Genomic DNA, 14,371 nt, shown 5'->3' with positions numbered 1-14,371 from the left:
CTTATGATGCGTAGGAAAACTTTAAGTCGAAGTGGCTGACGCTGTCAACAAATCAACAATTGGAAAGTTAGCGTCTTTATCCTTGTGTGATGTGTTTATTGTATTTTAATTTATATATGTTTAAAATATATTAATACCACTACCGTACACAGTGGGAAATTGAATCATATATGTGTTGTTCAGCTATAATGTAGTATGCATGTATGTATATCATTTTCCATGTAAAGTGCAGAGTGAAGTTAGTCAAATTGTAGAGGAATCGACAATTTCCCGCTTGGGCGCTTACTACTACTACATGTAGTACACAGTGGGAAATTGAATCGTGTGTGCTTCGGCTAGCTTCACTATGTAATTTAACGTGCAAAATGATATACTACACTATAGTTGAAAGCACACACGATTCAATTTCCCACTGTGTACTGCACTGCATACATACATAGACTGTAGTATGTATGTATGTACTACGAACGGATTCCGGACACCGGTGACTGGCGGTAACGTCGGTGACCGCCGACCGGCCACTGGTCACACCGGTAGTACATACATTTTTAAGTATTTCCAACTTTTCACCTTCCACCGGTTGCGTGCGTTGATATGAAATTATTATTATGTATAGCTTTAACACAATAATTATTTACAAATTTGTTTTCAAGCAGGTTTATGCTAAATTTACGGTAATCATAATGAAAATAAACTGAGCAAGAATTAAATAAGATTTAAATTGGAGCCATTTATTTTAAAAATGGACGAACCCCTTCCAACCACTGAAATATCAAAAGAAATTAAGGCTATAAATAAGGAAACAGTTCACCAAATTTGTTCTGGACAAGTAGTTTTTGATCTAGCAACAGCAGTCAAAGAGTTGGTAGAAAATAGCTTGGATAGTGGAGCTACCGTTGTTGATGTTAAATTAACAGACTATGGAAAAACTTGTATCACTGTCAGTGATAATGGCAGTGGTGTATTAGAGGAAGACTTTAAAGGATTGGGTAAACAAAAATAATTTTCATGTTTAGATTACAGCATACTTTGCTATTTTTATAACTGAATTTTTTGTTCTAGCTTTAAAACATCATACATCAAAACTTAAAGAATTTTCTGATCTAACTCAAGTTGTCACATTTGGATTTCGTGGAGAAGCATTGAGCTCCCTTTCATCTTTATCCGAATTAAATATAATTACTAGGCATTCTAAGCAAGAACATGGGTATAACTTATTATTTGACCATAATGGTATTCTTACAAGACAAGAAGTATGTGCCAGAGAGCAAGGAACCACAGTCCATGTTAAAAATATTTTTAAAAATCTTCCAGTAAGAGCTAAAGAATTTCAAAGGAACTTAAAAAAAGAATATGCAAGAACCATTCAGGTCTTATATAGTTATTGTTTAGTGTCTACAAAAAAGAAAATATCTTGCTCCAACTCAGTCTCAGGGAGATCTTCAAATGTTGTAGCTATTACTACAGGTGACAACTTGGTCTTGAGCAATGTCAGTAGTATATTTGGCAAAAAATCCTTAAATGGAGTAGTTGAAATTGAATTACATATGCCTGATCAGAGTACATTGGAAGAATTTAATTTATTATCTGCTATAAATATTGAATTTACATGGGAATTTTATGCAAGTAGCTGTGACCATACTTTTGGACGTTCTACGCCTGATAGACAATTCTTTTATGTGAATGGAAGACCATGTGATCTTATTAAAATTAATAAATTAATAAATCAAATATATCATAAATATAATATTAAGAAATACCCATTTATATTTTTAAATATTAAGCTCAATCAAGAATGTGCTGATGTTAATGTGACACCAGATAAGAGAACTATCTTTTTTACTCAAGAGAAAATTTTACTAGCAACTGTGAAATATAGCTTAATAAAAAAATGGGACAAGATGCAAGGAAACCTAACATCTAGAACAATTTCGGAACTTAATTTTTCTAATAAAAGAACCATATCTCATATCTCTTTGAGTCCACCATCAAAAAAGTTATTACTCTCTCAGGAATCTACGATGGTGGATGAATCAGTGGATAAAATACATCAATGTTTAGTCTCTCCCACACAAGCAGATGTTAAATATAGCTTAGACACTAAAATCGAAAAAGAAGAGGAAACTGTATGGGAACAACTAGTAGTAGAAATACCACTAAGCATGTCTGTGATCAAAGAAAAATTAAAAAATAAAAATTATCCAGAGACGGTTAGTCAACATAAAGGTGTGATATATAGAGCTCAATTAGGAGCCGGTCATCAGCCTGCGGAAGCCGAAAAAGAACTGCAGAGGGAATTAACAAAAGAATCATTTCAAAAGGTGACAATCTGGCGGATCATTATTTACACAGCAGATTTAACATTTATCAATTTTGCAGATGGAAATCATAGGGCAGTTTAATTTAGGCTTCATAATCGCACGATTGGAAGACGATCTGTTTATTATCGATCAACATGCAACCGATGAAAAATTTCGCTTCGAGAAACTTACCAATGAAACAAAACTAAAGACTCAAAAATTAATTACTCCTAAATCTTTGAATCTTTCTACTCTTAACGAAACTATTTTAATAGATCATGAAGAGGCATTTGTATCAAACGGTTTTACATTGGCAATTGATAAGGAAGGTATGAATTTAACTATTGATGTTTTTATTGATCCCATAAAAAAAAATCGATAAACTTTCAGCTGAACCAGGACATCGCATTAAATTAACCGGAATGCCTGTAAGCGGAGGTTGGCAGTTCGGCGAAGAAGATATAGAAGAATTAATTTTTATCCTAAAAGAAACTAACATCGAGAGTAACAGAAGCAAAAACATTCCAAGACCAAGTAGAGTGAGGCAGATGTTAGCATCAAGAGCTTGTCGCAGTGCAGTTATGATCGGAACTGCATTGAACCAAGTAAAAATGAAGCAGTTAGTAGTACAAATGTCGCAAATGGAAAATCCATGGAATTGCCCGCATGGAAGACCAACAATTCGTCATTTACTGTCTCTCCTAATGATCCATAAATAATTTAAAATTTGACGATGATAAAACACTCTTGTGTATACTGATATATATATATGTATTTATGTAATATAACAGAAAATAACCGGTTTTTAGACAAAATCATTATACACTAATAGTGCGAAATATATTAAAACCGGAATGGGCAGTTGATATTAAAATACCAGGACATTGAGGATGCCAGTGTAGCTCTTTAATATCGTTTTGACCTTGATGGATAAACAAAAGCTGTGGAGGTAAATTGGCTAGCGTAGGATCATTATCTGTGTTATCAGAGCTGTCTATCTCCACAGAAAGGTCCCATTGTGCAATTTGATCATCAGCACCACCAGATGCAAACACAGTTGTTTCTTGAGGATGCCATTCTACAGTAGTTACTGGAGCAGTGTGCTGTTTAAATATCGCAACAGGGCTTGTACTTGTAGAACCAAATTGTCTGAGATCCCAAATACAGATCATTCCATCATCCCCACCAGAAACTAGAAATTGATTCTCTTTGCGATTCCACGAAATGACATTTATGTCTGATGAATGAGCGTTAGCGGCTGTTAACATGCAGGCTGATTGTGGTTTTGCTCTTGTATCCCAAATTTTTATACTGTAATAAATTTATGCATGTGACTTTAAAATTAAACAAAAAATCGCGGCGCCTCCTCCCCTTTCCCCATTAAAAAATTAGAGCCATAAATTTACCTTTTATCTACTGAGCAAGAAGCCAATACATTCCTCTCATTAGGAGACCATTGCATATCTTCCACACTATATGGTGCATGAGAGTTAAGAGGTCTTTGATCAACATGCCATGTCGTGCCTGCACTGTTTCCATCAATTCGCCAAATGTGAATATTTCCTTTACAATCTCCTGTAGCCAAAGTTCCTATTTCTGTAGGACACCAATCAATTCCATATCCTTCGGCTAGGTGGCCTTTAAACGTGAACAAAGCATTTTCATCTATATCAAGATTCTCATTTTTCTTTTGGCGCAATGCTAATGACGCATCATTTTCTACTGCTTGTAATTGCTTATTTAAATTCCATATATGAACTCTTCCTAACTCACTCCATGTAGCGGCTAGTGTTGTATCTTCAATTCTTTTTGATCTAAAATGTTATTTCATTTGAAAAATAATTTTTATATCAGGTGAGACATTTATGGTGGCACAGAGCTAGAATTTCTAAAAACTCATTTGTCTGTGTAACTTTAAGAGATATCAGTTTTTAACATAAAAACTCTTAAAATATAAATAGAGAAAAACTTCAAAAAGATTGATCCAAAAAACTAATGCTTTTTGTAATTAATCAGTTACCCATTTTTTCACAACTGTATCTGTGCCTGAAATTGTGTCAAGTGCCTCACCCTGTACAAATAATGCAAATAAACATAACTCATACCTGACTCGATTGACACAGCCTTGATGCTTAACTGAAGCTGCAGACATTACTGGAATTTTATCATCTTCATCTTCATCTTCTGATTCTGATTCACTATCAGAATCATCATTTTCATCAACTCCAGTAAGATTAGACAGTTTCATAACAATGAGATTATTTATATGAGCTTTGGACGCCTGCGTTCCAGATACAATATACATGCTCAAAGGATATATTTCTCTAGAATCACCTGAATCATCTTGAATGATATCAAAACTTAGACATGGTGCACCTGATTGAGCTTGGTGTAGCAAACGGTATGCAGATTTGTCTACCTCTAGGTTTGCCATTTGTCCTTTTTTATCCGGACACAGAATCTTTTATTAACCTTACTGGGAACGTCCAAGGGGATTTTTAAATTTATCTAGAATTGTCAAATTGTTCGAAAAAGTTATTTTTTTCTAATTCGTTATTATCCGTAAAAGACTGATGAATAAATATTATTGGAAATCGTAGATGTGTCGTGGTGAGCGGTCCGGGACTGACGAATAACGACTGACGAGTGACGGGTAGGCCGCGGGGCACGTGGTGGCCGTCTCCGCCGTCTCGCTCCGGCGTATGTACTCGCCGGCTGCGTTCGTTTATTAGCTGCGAGTACTAAAACTTTACAATGTAGTGTCACGTAAAATATAGGTTTTCAGTACTAACAGTATATAAACGAACGTAGCCTCCATCTCCTTTCCTCACTCTCCCTAATGCTCCACACTTCTATACTCAACAGCACTCAACAGTCAACGCCACTAGGGCCACTAGTCTATCGGTGTCATCACAACTCACGTTGGATTCATTGTAGAGTTGCAAACAGCGAGTAATATTATAGTAAAGCATAAAAACGTTATGTAACAGATTTAGTCCATTAATAAAAACGAAAAGTAATGTGTAAATTTTGTTAGACGAAAATTAATTATTTTCATTAAACTATTATAACTTATAAGACAAATTTTAACAATAATTTTTCTATTTAAATCCCTCCTAGTTTTTATAATCTTTTGTGGAAACTAATATTTATAAAAAAATCATGTTTTTTTTACCAGTTTATTAACAATCTATATTAATAATAATGAATAATTAATAATCAATATTTATAATAATATAATTAATAATAATAATGATGTAATTAATATTGTTTAATGTATAAAATACCAATAATTGTATTATAATAATCCCTGCAAGGGAGAAGGAGCAGTAGCAGTGGATAGATCAGTATCAATGGCAATTTTGTTTCACAAAGTTGGATAGTACATGATATTAGCTGTGCTTATTATTGGAGCTGTTACTAGAATTATTCATTAACGGGATTGGTGCAGGGGTGGTATGAGGATGGTGAGATGTGGAAATATTGGGATTGTACCGGGGATTAGTGTTGTGGAGACTGTGAAGATAAGAGCGTTGGACGGGCTTGTGTTGGGCAAGCTGATGCATAGCCTCTGGTATAGAAAACCATTTCCTTTTTCGGCCTATAGCACGCGAATCTTCCCATTCTGGTAATTCTTCCGTTACTCTCATAACCCAGACTTGGGTTCTATGTTTATGCTCAACATTCTATAAATGTAATACAAAAGATTTCAATTGGTTAGTGCAAATGAGGGCTTATGAATCACATGAATATCAAAAATAATAACAAAACCTCAAATATGCCAAGGCATCTGCCCAATTGTCCAAGCACTCCAGCTTCTTCTCGGACTTCTCTGATCGCAGTTATAGCAGGTTCCTCTTCAGGCTCAACACCCCCACCAGGTACTATCCAACTATCCGGTCTACGACTGGATGTGACCAAAAGCACCTATGACGAATAATCATTACATAATACAGATATGTCCCGAGTAAATGAATCTTATTATGAATCTTTTTTATAAAAATGATTAATTAAAATTTTAAGTTAAAAATTACAATAAAACCGGCTAAATAATGAAAACTGCCATCTGCTGGCTTACCTCATCCTCGAGGTCGTTTTTGACGCAGATACATGCAGCCCTGCGCCTGTAACCTTCCGAATCGTAGATGCGAATGGAATTTGGCTTTTCTTTCACCATGTTAACCCGTAATTATCCAATTGCCAAAACATCTCAGGAACATGAAAACTTTCGTCAGACGGCCGAGGGGCAAGCCATTCTGATCGCCCGCGCTGCCAAGATAAAATTTCTAGCCGACATTTTTCATCGACGTATAAATGCGTTTATCAATCATAGATTCCCTTGTCACATAATTGACAGGAAAATTCTTCTTGGTCCGTGTCCTTGGAATCCTGTACGCAAGGAGATGGTTGTTTTCGTCCCTGAGAAAATGCCGATGAAATACGGTTCGTTTCTTCTGATCCAGATACCGATGGTATCTGGTATCACGGTATCTTGCTTGATCACTTATGCCCTAATGCCGACAGCCGATGCTGATGCTGACCGACCAATTTTACATACGACTATCCGAGGACCCGCACCTGCTTCTTATAACCTCAAAACACACAGCCTCATCCATACGTCCTATCGAATATTTCAGTGATTTCAGATTCAGAGATGCCCCCCCTTTCGCTCCACTACCACTGCGCAGTGCGCACTGCCCGTCGATCTCTCGAGTCTCGTCTCGTCTCGTGCTGCCCTGCCTGCCCTGCGCTGCGCCGCCGCCCTGCTGTGGGCTGTGAATGCCTTCTGATTGCTTCTGATGCCTTCACTGCCCCGATCCCCGATCCCCGATGACGAAAAGCAACGAGGGGTAAATGGAATGGAGTAATGACTAATGAGTACATACATAGAATGCGGTGATAGGTGAAGGTGGGGTAGTTGAAGACTCAAAAGACAGAAAAAACTGGCAATTTAATAAAGTAGGGTGAAAAGAGATTTGGTGGTTCGTGCTCGGTGTACATAATACAGACAATGTAGTGGATAAGTTAGATCACAGTATTAAATTGTTAGAAGCAAAATTCGTATGCCTAACATTAAGAGTAGAGAGGAGAAAAACAAAACGAGTAAAGGGATTGATCATAATTAGTTGATAAAAACGTGAAGTGAATAGTCGACATGTTTCACCGAAGATGCAGTCATTGTGTATCTTTAACAAACAATAATTGTACGGCCGTACGAAGTTCTTGTAAAGTTTGTTATGGATTGGTACTTAGTGCTGAACCCTTAAAAAACGATGAAGTTTTTGAAGTTCATATTGATAAACAGGTACAGTTTAACAAACTTTATTGAATCCATTTTTCTTGACTTAAAATTTCAATCTGTTGTGTGTTATTAGTTTTTCTTTATATTATCATTTTTTATATCTTTAAGAATTTTATTCTATATGTGTATTTTTTCTATAGAAAATGTATTCACGTTTATTAAAACTGTATTTTGACATATTTTAATGGGACAATGTAGATAGCATCCTGGATTGGAAGCATTGAAATTGGAGTAACAACATGTGATCCAGAAACTATTGATTTAGATTGTCGAAAGCCTGGAAATATTTGTCATGGATCATGGTTTATGAACAGTTCTGGCATTGTTCACAATGGAGAACTTATTTTAGAATCTTATGGCAGAGATGGTATTAGTACTGTTGGAGAAGACAGTTTTCTAGGAGTAATGAGAACTTCAAATGTATGTTTTTAATATTTGTATCATTGAAATATAAAATTAAAATATGTAATATTTTATACAATGCTCTTTTAGGCTCAACTGATTTTTTTAATCGATGGAATCTCTCAAGGTATAGCTGTGAATAATTTACCAGAGAATGTATATGCAGTTATTGATATGTTTGGAAGCTACGTACAAGTAACTATAACACAGCCTACGCTATCCTTACCAAGAATTGAAGAAGAAATTAACAATGATTGCCCTATTGCTGAAAGCTCCAATTCATCAACAACAAATCTAGTAGCTAATCTAAATGTGAATTTAAATGTTAATGTCAATGTTAATCTTCCTAAAAATCCTAGTCCTGCTGCTATTAGAGAGGACCGACTGAGATTTCATGAAAGAGTAGGAAGTTTGGTCAAATTATCAAATAATGCTAGAACAGCAGAAAGAAGGAGACCTTTAGATGAATTTAATAATGGAGTGGTTATGACTCATAGAACTCTTCGAGACAATGAATTATTTGAGGTAAAGTTGCTAAGGTGTATATCATGCTTAAAGAATCTAATATAACAATCTTACAGATTCGAATTGATCGATTAGTATATAAATGGTCAGGAAGTATAGAAGTTGGTGTTACAACTCACAGTCCAACAGCCTTAGAGTTTCCAGCTACAATGACAAATATGAGATCAGGAACCACAATGATGTCTGGATGTGGAATATTAACCAATGGAAAAGGAACACAACGAGAATATGGGGAATTTAATTTAGATGAACTTAGGGTAATTAATAATATTTATATTATAATGTTTTATTATATTAAATGCTTAAAGGTGGATGTTTAATGTGAAAATTATATAGGAAGGTGATAGAGTTGGAATGATAAGAAGAAGTAATGGCAATTTACATTATTTAATCAATGGCTTAGATCAAGGAGTAGCTGCAAAAGTACCTTCTAGTGTATGGGGTGTAATAGATTTGTATGGGATGACAGTAAAAGTAACCATTGTAGATCGTGATGAGAGGGAAGAACAGAATTTAGTTACGAGACGAAATAACCTACAGTTGCAGGGCCTAAATGGCAAGTATTACAATTGGTTTACTGTCAATAAAAATGTGCTACAGGAACACAATATTTATTCAGACACATTACAGAAATAGGGGAAGATGAACCGCCAGATAGACTAATGTTTCATTCTTGCTGTGGTACTCATGCTGAAGTCATTAATAATGGAAGAACTGCACACAGGCCTAAGTAGCTAAAACCTTTATTATAAATACCTTCATGTCTTAAACATATGGTTATATCTTAGCAATATTTTCAGTGCGATAGACGATTTCAATAATGGAGTGGTATTAACATCTAGACCATTAAAGGCGAATGAATTATTTGAAGTAAGGTTGGATAAGATAGTTTCAAAATGGGCAGGATCCATTGAAGTGGGAGTAACAACACATTCCCCTACAGAATTAGAGTTTCCTTTTACCATGACAAATGTTAGGTACATAAATCAACAAACGTACAAGTTGATAAAATCCGTACAACTTTCGTTCAATTTGTTATAAGTTCATTGTCTGTATTATTGCTCGAAGGTGGTCATGTCCCTTGCAGATCCGGTACCTGGATGATGACTGGAAATGGCGTGATGCACAATGGTATTACGATGATCAATCATTATGGACAAAACCTAGATCGTCTCCAAGTCGGTGATCGTGTTGGTGTGATGAGAAAGGACAATGCAACATTACACTTTTATATTAACGGAGCTGATCAAGGCGCTGCTGCTATCAACGTTCCTGAAAGAATTTACGGAGTCATTGATTTGTATGGACAAGCTGCTCAAGCTACTATTGTGGACAATACGGAATTTTACAGCCCGACTACAAATAATTCTAGTTTTAGTAATACCACTCTGTATAGGTATGTATTATATATATTTGCAACAAAATCATACTGACTATTACAAGACAAGGAAATATTTTTAATATAATTGTTTACATAAAGCGATTTACGATTTCACCACGTACATGGAAAGAATGCAAGAATTACAAATAATGGATTAACAGCTTCTAGACCTAGAGCATTGGGAGAATTTAACGAAGCTATTGTAATTGCTAATAGAGCTTTGAGAGATGGTGAAATGTTTGAAGTGTCTATCGATAAGATGGTTGACAGATGGTGCGGTGCGATAGAAGCAGGTATACCTGTTAAATAAAGTTTAGATAAAGATTAATAACATAATATTGTTAGTGGTTACAAAAAAAAATTTTAGGCGTAACTCTCATACGGCCAGATGAATTGGAATTTCCATCAACCATGACTGAAATTGATCACGACACTTGGTTACTTTCTGGTTCAAATGTTATGCGAGATGGTGTAACATTAAGGAATAATTACACTTGTGATTTGGATAAGCTGGTTGAGGGAAATCGAATTGGAATGATGAGATGCTCTGATACCAGTTTGCATTACTTTCTTGATGGGGTTGATCAAGGGCAAGCTTTTACTGGAGTCCCACAACACGTTTATCCAGTTATCGATCTCTATGGTCAATGTGCTCAGGTGAAAGATTTGAAGTTTTAAATGAGATTACCCTAAAATCATATTAAAAACACAATAAAATCACATTTGGCAGGTTACGATTATTTTACCTGAGCGAAGAGACCCACTTACACAACAGTACTTATCATCTGAAAATAGTACTAGTCAGCAACCTACGTCAGTTATACAGCCCCCCGCTCAAACCGAGGTTACTCATAAATTTCACGAATCAGTCGGCTTAAACATCCAATTAAATAGTGAAAAAACTATAGCTACAAGATGCCGGGAATATAGTAATGCGATTCTGGTGAGTGAAACACCATTGGAAAATAACGAAATTTTTGAAATTGCTATTCAAGAAATTGCACACGAGTGGAGCGGTTCTCTTAAGATCGGTGTTCTGAGCAATGAAAATGGGTATTGGTTGGTATCAATGAATCTTGTGCCTTGTATAACTTGTATACCATCCGATGCTTGGTATTTGTCAGGTAATTATTATTAAATTATTTCATAAAATTAAATCAATTTTTATCCCGTAATTCTTTAAATCTGTTATTCCAAATTTTATCATGGAATTCTAGGTAATGAAGTGAGACATTCTGGATATGTCCTCTGTATGAATTATTGTCCCAGTTTAGATTGGCTACGAGTAGGAGATAAAATTGGATTAAAACGTACGAATGAAGGTAACTTAAAATTTTATATCAATGGCGAAGATATGGGCTTAGCAGCTTCAAACATTCCTGAAATGGTGTATGGTGTGATCGAGTTATTCGGAAGTACAGTTGCTGTTAATATTACTAGTAATAAACAACAAAATGTAGCGATATCTCCGAATGCTAGCCTCAGACTGCAAGATTCTTTAGAACTTTTGCTGGATCCTATGTCACCTGTAATACGAAAGTATGATTTTTTAATTGTTTTCCTTCAATCTTTTATTTTATGCTGATTTATTTGATCTTTTTTCAGTGATGCTGGTATGGACACTTCAATCGATGCTTCAGAAAGTAAAATGATAAACGATATGATATTAACTCCAACACAACCGAGTTTGAATCTCATGGGTGATACTGATTGGACTTATGAATTTCATGAAAATCATGGTAGAAATATAGAACTCGAAAAGAAATCAGTGGCCAAGCGCGTTGCTAGTTACAATCAAGGTTTGAATCTTATCCTTCTTTAATATTAGTATTTGACTATGATTCAATGAAATTTTGTTTCTTATTAAAAAATAGGGGTAGTCATGTCTAGTCGACCATTAATAAAGGGTAAACCATTCCAAATAAAAATCGATAAATTGAATGATCGATGGGTATCAAATGTATTATGCGGCGTTTCTTGTATTTCGCCAGAGAAAGCTAATTTTCCATTAACTGCTTTGGGTTTCAAAAAGCACTCATGGATCATTTGCAGTGATTGGATATCCCATAATGGAATAAGGGTAAATATATTAATGAAATTATATGAAATGAACTAATTTATTAATATTCAGTTCTATTTTGTCTTAGATAAAAACTCGATTTGGAGCTGGTCTCGAGAATCTGCACTGCGGTTCGACGATCAGTTTATTAGTTGACGAGGATAGCAGATTGCATTTGTGTATTAATGGTATAGACCAAGGAATTGTTGCAACAGATTTGCCACCGTACGTTTATGCAGTAATAGATTTATACGGACAGTGTGAGCAGGTTTCTATAGCAGGAGTAGTGGAAGATTCAAGCATGACAAGCAGTATAATTGATAACACTGCGGTAGCTGTTTCTGCAGAAAGAACAGCAACTGATCACGAAGACGTGGATAATTCAAAAGAAAAGGCAGACTTGGAGTGTCACGAGAAAGAAAATATTTTACCTGATACTTCCTCCAACCGTTCTGAATTTACAAATATTCCTACACAATGTAGCTCAAAAAACCTTGTGGACTATCTTAGCTTACCTCACGATGTCAACTTAACGAACCAATCCGAAAATAGTACCATCGACAATGGCGTTGACAGCAATAACTCAGATTCAGACTCTGAAATAGATAGCAATCCGAGGACAACTATGACTGTAAAGGGTAAGAATTGCGTAGATAACGTAAATCAATTGGGCAGCAGCTCATTGTCGAACAATCAATCAGAGAACAGTTTCAACGAAGTTTTGAATATTAATAATGAATGTACAAATGTAGAGGTTAATAATTCCATCAACATTAGTATTAAGAGCGCGGCGAGTGCTAGCAATATGAGCAATCTCAACTCTACAATTAATTCGACGAACGCGAACAATGCAATTAACGAAAGTATAGCGTCCAATAGTCAAGTCAATAGTTTAAATAGCTCACATCAAAACAATATGCCAATGAGTATTCTCAACTGCTCTCAGATTGGATCCTACTCTTATCAGAACCTTGCACCAAATACTCTGAACAATAGTATCGTGGCTGAATTGCCAAACAACATTTCGTCCAGCTTGCATGAGCTGCATTCGAATTTCAACTGGGATAATTTCTCCACCCATGAGAATGTACCAATACAAACAAGCCAGAACGTAGTGAGTTATGTTCATTGCACATCCGTAGCACCTTCGGTGCCACCTACGTCGATACCGTCCATTCCACTTGAGTCTCTAGTACCACCGAATAAGTGTGAATATCTCAAGGCTTGTCTAAGGCTCAAAAAGTCGCTGGTCCTGCCAGATGAATTCTTTTCGCTCGATGACGTTTTATGCTATTGTAATTCCTGTTATAAAATTGAAGGAGACGAAGCAATTTGCAAGAAGGGCGAGCCTCCAGCAGAATTTGCTATTCCCACCGGTTGGGCCAGATTCCCCTTAAAACAAAATATCAATGCTAACCAAATCCCACAAAATACTACCGATAAATGGCACGTGGCTTTTTATGGAACCCGTTTGGACGTAATTAGGTAATTAACTTAATCTTTGTAATTAGTGATTCACGAATTTAAAATGTTTAATTACGCGCATACCTTCACAATTTAGATTAATCTTAGATCGAGGAGAGCTTTTAACCAAAGAGCAATTGGATGCAAATAATTTAACTGCGAGTATGAAGAGCGAAGAGCAAAATGCGCAAGTAATTTTTTCACCAAACATCAAATATGCCACTTCTGAAGAGTTTACAAAAAGATACCTGTAAGTAAATCTATAGCTAAGATTAAATTTCAATGGTCCTATTATGTCGCTCGAGTGAGCTTTTTAAATGTTAAACAATGTTTCAGGTACATAGACACACAGTTGAATAAAAAGCTAAACGTATCAACTGCATTTCAATTATTAGTAAGACCTGGATCATACACAACAGGACCTGGCAGTAAAGATAGTAGCGACCAACAATTTGATTGTAGTAAATGGTCGACCAAAGAGGCTGGTGCTACAGTTATCGTAGCATTGCTCGTTCAACTCGATGGATTTTAAACCGTATATTTTGCATTATTATACGCTTCAGCAAATTATTGATCTTGTCAAAAATTGTGCCTGAGAAATATATATGCTGGTCGTATTGTAAAAACTGTAAGTCATCAATTAGACATAGTGATGTACATACAAATGTTAAATTTAATTTACTCTTTTCGGATTTAGACAGATTATTTATGAACTTTAGTGATACTATAATTGAATAAATGTAAATATATATATAATTAAATAAAACCTTTCATTCTCCTTTAATAACAAGATTTTGCCCTTATTTCAGGTATGTTAAGAACAGATGAAATTTGTATTCTATACGTACTCGGGTTACCCATGATCTGCCACAATTAAATGGCCCGAGTCATAGAAACATAATAGAAATAATATATATTACTGTATATACAGGGTAAGA

The 14,371-nt window shown here is 35.4% G+C and overlaps 4 protein-coding genes across 5 annotated transcripts; 2 read left to right on the top strand and 2 right to left on the bottom strand.

Annotated features, from left to right (window-relative positions):
• Positions 1-86: 86 nt before the first annotated feature.
• On the top strand, positions 87-3,019 carry Pms2 (mismatch repair endonuclease PMS2). The gene is made up of 5 exons (XM_066724951.1): positions 87-584; positions 657-989; positions 1,063-2,321; positions 2,380-2,629; positions 2,691-3,019. Exons 2-5 carry the CDS (start codon positions 743-745, stop codon positions 3,017-3,019), a joined length of 2,085 nt encoding a protein of 694 aa, XP_066581048.1. The 5' UTR covers positions 87-584; positions 657-742.
• A 28-nt stretch (positions 3,020-3,047) lies between these two features.
• Positions 3,048-5,239, bottom strand: l(2)09851 (WD repeat-containing protein 1 l(2)09851). 2 transcript variants are annotated; one of them, XM_066724963.1, is made up of 4 exons: positions 4,720-5,235; positions 4,406-4,643; positions 3,707-4,114; positions 3,048-3,611 (listed from the first exon to the last, which is right to left on the bottom strand). In XM_066724963.1, the coding sequence occupies exons 2-4, from the start codon at positions 4,603-4,605 to the stop codon at positions 3,119-3,121; spliced, it is 1,101 nt and encodes a 366-aa protein (XP_066581060.1). In that variant the 5' UTR covers positions 4,606-4,643; positions 4,720-5,235; the 3' UTR covers positions 3,048-3,118. The 2 variants fall into 2 exon arrangements, with proteins under 2 accessions (XP_066581060.1, XP_066581059.1); XM_066724962.1 differs by having other exon boundaries at positions 4,406-5,239.
• A 226-nt stretch (positions 5,240-5,465) lies between these two features.
• On the bottom strand, positions 5,466-6,972 carry Aps (diphosphoinositol polyphosphate phosphohydrolase 1 Aps). The gene is made up of 3 exons (XM_066724972.1): positions 6,379-6,972; positions 6,072-6,227; positions 5,466-5,986 (listed from the first exon to the last, which is right to left on the bottom strand). Exons 1-3 carry the CDS (start codon positions 6,475-6,477, stop codon positions 5,693-5,695), a joined length of 549 nt encoding a protein of 182 aa, XP_066581069.1. The 5' UTR covers positions 6,478-6,972; the 3' UTR covers positions 5,466-5,692.
• A 187-nt stretch (positions 6,973-7,159) lies between these two features.
• On the top strand, positions 7,160-14,206 carry Neurl4 (neuralized E3 ubiquitin protein ligase 4). The gene is made up of 17 exons (XM_066724946.1): positions 7,160-7,605; positions 7,801-8,022; positions 8,095-8,529; positions 8,586-8,786; positions 8,866-9,085; positions 9,160-9,259; positions 9,330-9,506; positions 9,617-9,925; positions 10,010-10,203; positions 10,278-10,567; positions 10,641-11,034; positions 11,128-11,449; positions 11,516-11,709; positions 11,785-11,990; positions 12,058-13,454; positions 13,531-13,683; positions 13,770-14,206. Exons 1-17 carry the CDS (start codon positions 7,456-7,458, stop codon positions 13,963-13,965), a joined length of 5,160 nt encoding a protein of 1,719 aa, XP_066581043.1. The 5' UTR covers positions 7,160-7,455; the 3' UTR covers positions 13,966-14,206.
• The last annotated feature ends 165 nt before the right edge of the window (positions 14,207-14,371 follow it).

Source organism: Prorops nasuta, unplaced genomic scaffold (assembly GCF_024137725.1).
Source record: "Prorops nasuta isolate Cenicafe-Biocafe unplaced genomic scaffold, Cenicafe_Pnas_1.2 PNAS00003, whole genome shotgun sequence".
NCBI lineage: Eukaryota > Metazoa > Arthropoda > Insecta > Hymenoptera > Bethylidae > Prorops > Prorops nasuta.
This window is presented reverse-complemented; position numbering and strand designations above follow the sequence as displayed.

What these genes read in the sequence shown, in the direction of transcription:
- Pms2 (XM_066724951.1), top strand. Translation starts at nt 743, where the DNA reads ATGGACGAACCCCTTCCAACCACTGAAATATCAAAAGAAATTAAGGCT. An exon ending in CAAAAGAATCATTTCAAAAG is followed by an intron (nt 2,322 to 2,379) that starts GTGACAATCTGG and finishes TCAATTTTGCAG; the next exon opens with ATGGAAATCATAGGGCAGTT. An exon ending in ATTGGCAATTGATAAGGAAG is followed by an intron (nt 2,630 to 2,690) that starts GTATGAATTTAA and finishes ATAAACTTTCAG; the next exon opens with CTGAACCAGGACATCGCATT.
- Aps (XM_066724972.1), bottom strand. Translation starts at nt 6,477, where the DNA reads ATGGTGAAAGAAAAGCCAAATTCCATTCGCATCTACGATTCGGAAGGT. An exon ending in AAAACGACCTCGAGGATGAG is followed by an intron (nt 6,228 to 6,378) that starts GTAAGCCAGCAG and finishes TATTCGTCATAG; the next exon opens with GTGCTTTTGGTCACATCCAG. An exon ending in GATGCCTTGGCATATTTGAG is followed by an intron (nt 5,987 to 6,071) that starts GTTTTGTTATTA and finishes TTACATTTATAG; the next exon opens with AATGTTGAGCATAAACATAG.
- Neurl4 (XM_066724946.1), top strand. Translation starts at nt 7,456, where the DNA reads ATGTTTCACCGAAGATGCAGTCATTGTGTATCTTTAACAAACAATAAT. An exon ending in GAGTAATGAGAACTTCAAAT is followed by an intron (nt 8,023 to 8,094) that starts GTATGTTTTTAA and finishes ATGCTCTTTTAG; the next exon opens with GCTCAACTGATTTTTTTAAT. An exon ending in CGTTGCTAGTTACAATCAAG is followed by an intron (nt 11,710 to 11,784) that starts GTTTGAATCTTA and finishes ATTAAAAAATAG; the next exon opens with GGGTAGTCATGTCTAGTCGA.